The 9,678-nt window shown below is 36.3% G+C and overlaps 1 protein-coding gene across 1 annotated transcript in view; it reads right to left on the bottom strand.

Annotated features, from left to right (window-relative positions):
- Positions 1 to 416: 416 nt before the first annotated feature.
- LOC107302019 (cytochrome P450 27C1) overlaps positions 417 to 9,678 on the bottom strand; it is a 32,801-nt gene continuing 23,539 nt past the window's right edge. Inside the window, exons 7-9 of the mRNA XM_015831157.1 lie at positions 6,176 to 6,254; positions 4,768 to 4,971; positions 417 to 570 (exon numbers count right to left, since the gene is read on the bottom strand). Of these exons, the coding sequence (XP_015686643.1) occupies positions 454 to 570; positions 4,768 to 4,971; positions 6,176 to 6,254 (400 nt within the window). The 3' untranslated portion in view covers positions 417 to 453. The remainder of the gene's footprint in view (positions 571 to 4,767; positions 4,972 to 6,175; positions 6,255 to 9,678) is intronic.

Here is a 9,678-nt window from a genome sequence, read left to right as displayed (position 1 = left end):
AAAGCGATACAATGAAATTTGTGCTTAAGGATTCTAATAGGGCTATGATCTCTACAAAAACAGTTCAGGAATACATTGGTGTGACTTTGAAACATCTCTCTTCTATTCATTAAAGCAGACCCTCCTTTTTCAAGCTTTAATGAATAACAGAAAAGTGCTCATGGGAGGTCCAAGATACTTCTTCCAAATAATTTTTGAAGCATCCACAGCCCAAATGCTGGACAGTAAATTGATGCATTAGTTGCCTTTACTGTATCTCTCAGAGATAAACAAAATTCTGAGCATATAAAAGGATTACATAACATTTTGTGTTATGTATAATACTTTTCAGGAAACAGATATGCTTCTGTGAAGGCATCTAAAGCTTAGAAGGAAAATCCCATAATGGCTAAGAGAAGCTTCAGGAACTTTGCACGGAAGCTGAAACTGGAGATCTTCTTAACATTACTGTTCTCATTTCCTGTCAGCAAATTTCACATTGATGGAATCTGCAGGCGTCAATAATCCATGAGTTTTGGCAAAAACTGATTTAGTTTTTGGAGATCTTTTTATTTCAAAATGCTGAAGTAACTAATAGGAAAAATGGAATAATATCAGGATTAATAAAAATGAAATATTAGAAAGGCAGCAATAATAGTTAGTAGTTCTAGAAGTCCACATCTTATAAAATATACTACACATTGTATTTATTTAATTATACAAAGACCAAAACAAATATGCTGGAAAAAGATAAAAGAAGAAAAAAACCCATTGTTAAAAAACAAAACCTATATAGAAAAATGTATATAGAAAACTTTCAAAAATTAAAAAAGTACAGTTAACTATCTGAGAATGAGGGTAATTGAAACAAATAAGGTGACTCTTCTAGAGCTACATAATGACCAATGAGCTAAGAGGAGGATGGAAAGGGTTAAAAAAAGGCATTACGGTATTAGATTGACTCACAGTGCCATCTAGGAAGGACAAGACAAAGCACATGAGAAACTGTTTGCTCTTTCCTCCAGTGCAGGGTTTCATTCCAATATAAAATTACGGATGATGAAACCTCAAATAATGAGAAAATGCCAATAGAATACTTTCCAAAGCCTATATAGTCCTCATCCACTTCTCATCCCATACAAGTGTTCTGTTCCATTTTGATGTTCCCAAATAGTGTCAAAAATGTGACTTTACGATGAGAAACAGGCAAAGTTTTGATGAATGCTAGAGCATGGCCTTTTCTTCTTATCTTCTGGCTAGTTAAGTCTACTCTCCATAGATCTGACCCTATTAGTATTTGGAGATCGCTTTAAATTATCATGGCTTTTAAAAGCCCTAGATAAAGTCAGTTGCTGGGCTTCTCTAGGGAAATTCTGTGCACGTTACACTTTGATAATGCTAGAGCTGCCCTTAAGCAATGAAACTGGATATAGATTTTCAAACAAGCTTAAGTAAGGAGTGACACTCCATTATTTATCATTTGCTCCCCAAAAGGTCTCTTCCAGCCACATATTTATCATCCATTCCAATTTTAAAATTACATTTAGCCTTCACTTTAGCCAGGTTGGATTCTATGCCCTCAGCAGTCATTTTGGATGTTTTAAAGGCACTCCTTTGCATTTTTGGTTATGTTCATGTGGTGATGATTCAATAGAAACCATAGGCCATATGCTATTATAGTATAAGGACTAGACAGAACCTTATATATCTTGTCTTGAAGACATTTTCAGGTAAGGAATGTGATTTGTATTTAATGCTACTATTCTCAGACAAGGATTCAAAAAGAACATCTCAAGTTGCACGGTTCTGTGCTGTCACTGTATGATACACTGTACCATTACTTAAGATTGGAACTTCTTCTAAGAGTATTTTATTTGGATTTATTTTAGTAACTATGTTTTTAATTATTTTTAGACTCCATTAGCAATGTTTTTCTCTTATACAGACGCCCATACATATAGAAAAGTGTAATACTTCTTTTATTCAATATTTAGATTGTATCTGCCTTAGGATGTAATAAACTTGAATTGAATTGCTCTGTGCAATTTATCTACATTTATTCTTTCTTCCTTCTCCCCTGGTCAGAGCAGATCTCACTGGATCAGCCTAGGTTCAAGGGCTCTATGACATCCTCACAATAGCTTGTGTCTTCTTCTATTTTTGGTTCTATTATGTACCTTTGAGTCAGTTTTTAACACCTAGCAACTCCCTGGACAAGTCCCTGCAGTTTTCTTGGCAAGGTTTTTCAGAAGTTGTATGCTATTGCTAGCTTCCTAGGGCTGAGACAGACTGACTGGCACAGGGTTTCCCAGAGGGCTTTGTACCTAAAGTGGAATTAGAACTATAGTCTCCTGTTTCTAGCCTGACGCTTTAACCAAACTGATTCTGTCTTCTTCTATGAATTGACTTAATTTGCTGGCAATTGAAAGAGTTACCCCACTTATGTCACAGTGGCTCAAGCTGGCTTCTTTCACAGTCTCAGCAGAGAGATTTCTTGATCATGATGCTGAGCATAAATTCTAACACAAACCATTCATGACAACTGAAATGAGCCATAAGCAGTTTGCAAGCAGTGGGAGCATCCGAAGGCATGATGGAGATTGCCATAAGCAGTCTGCAGGGCACGTCAGGATGGAGCAATATAACTGAGAGACCCCTCAACTGAGATTGTGAAATAACATGAAACATGCAAGAGGAAAGCTAGCATGAGTCATGAATGGCACTGCCAGTTCAGCAAGTCACTGCAAACAGAAAAAAAGGCCAGCTGATGCAAAGAAGCCATTTTTACCCTTTTGACCAAGCAAGGAGGGGCAATATTAGTACACTGAACAAATAGCCTAAAGCAGGGGTTGGCAACCTTGGCTCTTTTATGACTCGTGGACTTCAACTCCCAGAATTCCTGAGCCAGCATGGCTGGCTCAGGAATTCTGGGAGTTGAAGTCCACGAGTCATAAAAGAGCCAAGGTTGCCTACCCCTGGCCTAAAGCTAATCCCCAACAAACTACATTCTAGGTAAATGGAAGCTCATTATCCATTTTCTATATACATTAAATAACAAAAAGCAACTCACCTCTAGGCCAAAACTGCAGCTAAGTAGCAGATAAATTACAGATATACTGTGTTTCCACGAAAATAAGGCCTACCCCGAAAATAAGCCCTAACTTGATTTTGGGGTGTGGGCCTAATATAAGGCCTACCCAAAAAATAATCCCTAGTTTTGGGACAATGCACAAACTTAAAAATCAAGCTAGGGCAGAGATGGGGGGTGGATCTGCCCCACGCGCCCCATACCTGCTTACCTTACAGCCAGGCCTCTCCTCGCCAGCCCACTTCTTCTGAGGCATCTTCTGCAGCCAGGCCTGAGCTCGGTTCTGCAAGACCTCTGCAGCTGAGGATTGAGCTATGGATTCAATCCATAGCTCGGTACTCGGCTGCATAGGCCTTCCGGAAAGGCCTGACTGCAAAATGCAGGCCGGAATGCACTGCAGAATGAAGCTGCTCCTTCAGCCCCAGAAGAAGTGGATCAGCTGGGCGGGGCTGTCAGTGCTGGAGGTGAGTATAAAAGACATCCCCTGAAAATAAGATCTGGTGCCTCTTTTGGAGGGGGGGAAAAAAGGACCCGGTCTTATTTTTGGGGAAACACGGTACTAAAGTCTTGTCTCTTTTTATCATAGATATATAAAATCATGGATAAGGAGACTGTGGATAGCAAGCATTACCTGTACTCTTGGATAGGGAAGAATCAAGTACCTGATGTTCAGACAATGAAAGATTGCTTAGAAACTCTAATTCTTTTGGCATGCTTCTGAGAAGATTGGTGCACAGTTTCAATACAAGGATTCAGAGAGGAAAGTAGCTTTTTTTTTTTTGCACTAGATTTACCCAAAGGACCTGCTGCCTTATTTATTTTCTATAGTTTTATACAGTTCATTGCTTATGAAGAAAGTGAACAGAAGATGTGGGACATCTTCCTTTTTCCAATCTGTGATAGCATCTGTCATGTCTTCATCTACAATGTTCTTAGCCTTATTGCTAATAATAATTGTGGTGCAGTTGATTCTTTCCCCACATCCTCATTCAGATTTTACAGAATATAATCAAAAGGGGCATTTTCATATAAAGCACCAGTTTTTCTAAGGAATCTGGAATATCTAGTTATTCTCTGGAGTTGGCAGCAAAGAAAACTGAGTTTTTCCTTTTCAACACAGAGTGTTTGGTCTGTAAAAAGAAACTAGGGCAGAAAAAACTTCAAATAGCTATCCTCTGAATCACCAAGCCCGCCTAGCCTTGAGGAAGACAAGGTAGAGAGTATTTTCCCCCTGGCTTTAGCACTAAATTAGAGTTCCTTGCTGACTCAGAATATTCAAGGAGAATGTTTGTTTAATAGCGCTTAGGTTATTCTAGATAACAACAGCCAATAAGTGGGGGTGGGAGGAAACTCATTCTCCTCAGTCTTGAGGAATGGAAGGTAAGAAGCCAAAAGAGAACTAGCAGTAGTTCTGAATAGAATGTCTATTCACACTTGCTATTTGCAAGCTCTGTCACCATTTAAAACAGCCTGTAAGCCTCTTCCACCTCTAGCTTAGAGGAAAAGACAGAGAGAAGGTGCTAGAAGTCCAACATCTTCCTCTCTGATTCAAATGGTTGGAGTGGTGCTTTTTAGGGTATGTAGGGCAGTTAAAGGATTAAAAAACAGTAGTTGCTTGTTCACTGCATTTTTTCCTTTTACCCGTAACATTTTATATTTTTTTTCGACAAAAGAAGCTTTAGTAGGTATAACTTGCTTACCTGTATTAGTGCAAGATGAATTTCCAATTCAGCAATTCGCTTGCCTATGCAACTTCGAATACCATAACCAAAAGGGATGGATCCAAAATTATCTACCCTATCCATATTGGTTTTCCTTAGCCAGCGTTCAGGTTGGAACTCCTTTGCTGAGGCAAAATTCTCTTCCTGATATGAAGTAGCATAATGACAGAGTGCCAATTGTGTCTAATAAAGTAAATACATTGCAGAATATATATAAATCAATCCCCAAGTGCATGTACTTTTTTATAATTTCACAAATATCAAAACAGTATGACAAAAATGTTTACCATGTTATATATTGCTTCAAATATGATTCAAAATAAAACCACAATAGCCCTGAATAAGCTATTAGTGTAATAGACACACAGTTGTAACGATTAAAATAATAGTTGTTATTTATTAAGTTTGTATTTAAACCTGCCAGTATTTTTTAACCTCATAAAAACATTATTTTAAAATTTACTCAGTATTTGTGGGAGGGGAAATTTATAACCAAAGTCTATCTCATCAGATCCATCTTAATTAGATTTCATAAACTAGCAAATACAAATTAGCAATTCAATGTCTGTTTTAGAAAGGTGTTGCTGTCCACAAGGGATTATAAATCACTATTGATGTATTTCAGGTCCCCTTTCACTTGGCTGCCCACCCCAACATAAGCAGCACTTTTACACCTGTGCATATTGCTGGCAAGTAACCTAGTTTTCCTTTCCTTGAGCAAGGTCAGTTCACTCTAATTAATCAGACAGTACAAAAATGGCATCTGGCCAAGAGTCTGCCTTCTTTCTTGTTCTTCCATCAGCACAGCTATGAGGAAAATATATTTTAAAAAAAACAAAAAAACAAAATCCAATTGGACAGAAGTGGCAAAGCAGGGTTGAAGGTGGCGGAGACAGAATTGGATTTTGAAGGTGGAATTCAAATTCCTCTTCTCGAGTTCCCACATGAGAATACTGTTAATAAATCATAATTTAAGGATAGGCAGTTAAGAGGCATAGATTATTTCAGTGTTTAAGTTAATAATCTCATATTAAAACTAAATGAATCAAATATGAGACAATTTCTTGCCTCATACTTTTATATACAGTGGTACTTTGGTACTCAACTGCCTTGAAACTTTGGTACTCAATGCATTTTGACGCAAAATTTTTGTCCTGGTACTGATCGTTTGTTTGGTACTCAATGTACAAGCTAGAATTTGTCATTGTTGGCTGCCTTGTAATTCACATTATTCCTTATGGGAAAAAATTTGTTTAGTACTCAGTTTTTGGTACTCATCTCGCCTCCTGGAACCAATAAATAATCAATACCAAAGTACCACTGTACCCAAAACAAAGCTTCAGCTTTTTCTTTCGCAGTCTTTTGATAGAATCATTGCCCTACTCACCCCTTTAGGTATCAAGTAGCCTCCAACAATCATATCTTTCTGTGTCACTCTACCATTTCCTGGTAATACTGGAAATAATCTACAAATAAGTGTCAGTTAGATATTTACTGTCTATATCATATTCAGAATATTTTGATGATAACAAATACATTACATTATTCAGGATCACAAAAATTTTAGAGAGATTGTGAAAGGTTTCAGATTGTATAATTGTTAATAGAATGAGATAAAATATTAAAAGTAATGAATAAAATAAATAAATAGAAATAGAAAATAAAAATAAAAATAACAAATACAATGTGATCAATAAACCAGGGCAAACCAGACAGGTATTTTGACCAGGTGAACTAATTCAACTTTATTATAAGGCAACATTAACAGAATCTTGCAAATCTGAAAACACAAATCTCCCACCAACACTTTTAACTGCCTGATCCATTAGGGCGGGCCTTTCCTAAGTTTTGTTCTCTGACTGTTAAGCCATTGGCAGCTCCCCTCTCCTAGTCTGATCGTTTCCTAGGCAGCATCTCTTCCCCTCACTCTCACATGCCATTACAAATCCCATACAATTTTAGCTAGAAATATTCTCACAATGTTCAGTGGAGTGATTTTACAACTAATCAGGCACATATCGCCCAATAAAATGATAAAGACAGTGAAACATCTTTTTTAGCTAGAAATCATATGAGGCAGTTACAACATATTTCTAGAAAGGACTTCTAAGTAAAGCAATCTGTTTAGGGGGGTTTTGTATGATTTTTGTACAGAATAAATCAAAATAATGTTCAATGCTTTAATAGAATTCATTGGAGACAGTAAAAAGAAATCTTGCCCTAGAAAATGATGGTTTCACAAGAATTTATTCAATTTCTTGGAAGATAAATCCATCAGTTACTTCTGGTTCTACTTGACAAAATAACCTTTGTGTTCAAATGTTGCATATTTCCCATTATCTTTACTAAGAAAATATATTTGTTCACCATTGTTTTCTCTTCTCTAAATTTTCTGCCAGCCAAAGTTGGAGATAGAGATTAGGTTAAAACTAATGGGAAATTGTATTTTCCTCTTAGAAAATGAAACAGCATGAACTCTGGTCTCTTGTGCTCATTCTCTTTGGATTACAAGAAGAGACTAAAAGCTTCTCCTTTAGCTTTTGAAAATGCTATATATAGCTATATATAGTGGCTTCAAAAGCAATTTATATTCAGCTTTTGAAAATATTTGGGCAACACAGTGGCTCAGCAATTAAGCTGCTCGGCTTGTTGGCTGGAAAGCTCCCGTCCTCACCCCAGCTCCCATCCTCTCCTCAGCTCCTGCCAGCCTAGCAGTTCGACAGCATGAAAATGTGAGTAGATAAATAAGTAACACTTTGGTGGGAAGGTAACAGAGGTCTGTGACATCAAGTGGCCACATGACCACGGAAATGTCTTCGGACAATGCTATCTCAGTGGCGTTGAAACAGAGATGAGCACTGCCCCCTATAGTCAGAAACTATTAGCTGAGTAAAATCTGCAGGAACTCCTTTACCTTTTAAAAAAAAATAGTATTGTTTTGAAATTTATGGAACTAAATTTTCTAGTATATTCTGGTACCAGTTAGTAGTAAACATAAACTATTATTTATTCCTATCCTGTTTTAATCAAAGGGCAATCTATAAATTGAGTTTAGACACAGAATTTGACGATCAAAAACTAAGATTAGCTCAAAAGTTTAAGCGAAACTTTTCTCTCTCTTCTCACTGTATATAAAAAAACAAGAAGGGAGGCATTAAAGTGGGCAGGTTTTGGCATGGCAAAAAAGCTCCTCACTCTCACCGTATCTAAAAGGAGAATAAAATAAATTGCTAGCTCTTTTACCCCATCCCTATCCACATTTTCATTCATATTGTATGAATCTGTCTGGGTGTTTGAAGCAAACAAACAACTAGGAGTGGCAGCCATGAGGAAAGCTTATCATCTTCAAAGCCACCTTTTCTCCTGTATTTAAAGTCTTTTGCAAGTTATGGTAGGAAATGATAGTTTGTAGATAATCAGGATTTTTCCAATACTGTAGCTGTAATTATGGTTGTAGATTTTTGGATTGGGAGAGAGATACACTCTACACAGAACCTACAGCCAGAAACTATAAACAGGATATTGAAATTCTTGTTCAGAGTTGGTAGAATTCTTGGGTTCCTGAGCCCCAGGAACCAAGAAGTGGTATGAAGCAAGAGTTCTAGACAGAGTCAAAAACAAATCAGAATCAAGCTCACTAGAGCCACAGTGAAGAAAAAATGGTTTGCTTCTTTTTAAATGCTTTAAACTAAACTACATCAGGGCCAAGAGGAAAATAAAATCTCTTCAGTTCTCAAAACTAGCTGGCTCAGATCAAGAGCTGGTTCTGAAGAAGAACAAAGCTCTTCTATGAAAGTGCTTTTTAATGCTTTAAGCCAAAATCATCCAAATTTAGTAAGTATGATACTCTGTTGATCTAGTACTTTGAAAATTGATTCTGATGCATATAATATTTAGTTAAGATTATTTAGTAGCCATTTAGCTTAACATTTGCACACATGACTATGTCAATTTGTTTGTAGTATTAATCAGAATAAAATTGGTATCTGTTTCTCATTATCATCTATATTCATTAAAAAGAACCTCCCCCTCCCAAAACTAAACTGTTTGTCATTTAAGAGCTGACATGGAGATCCAAATGGCAAGATTCTTAATAAATTTTGGCCCATGACAGAAATGGTTAATTTTCTTAGTAATCCTGAAAGGAAAGCAAACATAGGCAGTTGGGAAGCAGAATTCTAATAAATTCATTTTGGAAAAAATTACTATATATATAAGAATACATTTTGAAGGATATAAATGCTGCAAAGTGTCAACCATATCATTGCATGGGTTTCATTCAAATAAATTTGTGAAATGTTCTCCTTTCTTCTAAAGCATAAATAGCTAGGATAAGAAAAACACAGCAAAGCAGCCTCTAAATTGCTCAGAAAACAAGAGACATAAACCACTGAACCATTTGTCTGAAATGGTATAGGGTTTCCTACCTGAACAGGGTTGGACTAGAAGACCCCCAAGGTTCCTTCCAACTCTGTTATTCTATTCTATTCTTTTTTTTTTTTCAATATAAAATTTTATTGTTTTTATCATAAAAGAAAAAAGAAATACATCACAAGTATTACACAATGATTTATCCCATCCCCCCAACCCCCGGACTTCCCAAACCAAACCTAGGCTAACATTCAAATACAAGTAAACAAATATTAATATCTCTAACTCCAAACTCTAAACTTAAACAATCCATCTCCTCTGTGTTAATAAAAATTATTCATTTAATTAGTTCTTCAAATACCCAAAATCTTTACCATTTCAGCAAGATAGTTTAACAGCATCCCTTACTTATACAAAAAAAGAAAAGAAAAAAAAATTTCCATCTTCCATAAAGTTAACAAATTAATTCTGTCATTTCATGAAGCTACACCTATAAAAAATCATTTGGAACCCTTAATA

This window comes from Protobothrops mucrosquamatus, unplaced genomic scaffold (assembly GCF_001527695.2).
Source record: "Protobothrops mucrosquamatus isolate PMUCROS unplaced genomic scaffold, P.Mucros_1.0 scaffold_254, whole genome shotgun sequence".
Lineage (NCBI taxonomy): Eukaryota > Metazoa > Chordata > Lepidosauria > Squamata > Viperidae > Protobothrops > Protobothrops mucrosquamatus.
This window is presented reverse-complemented; position numbering and strand designations above follow the sequence as displayed.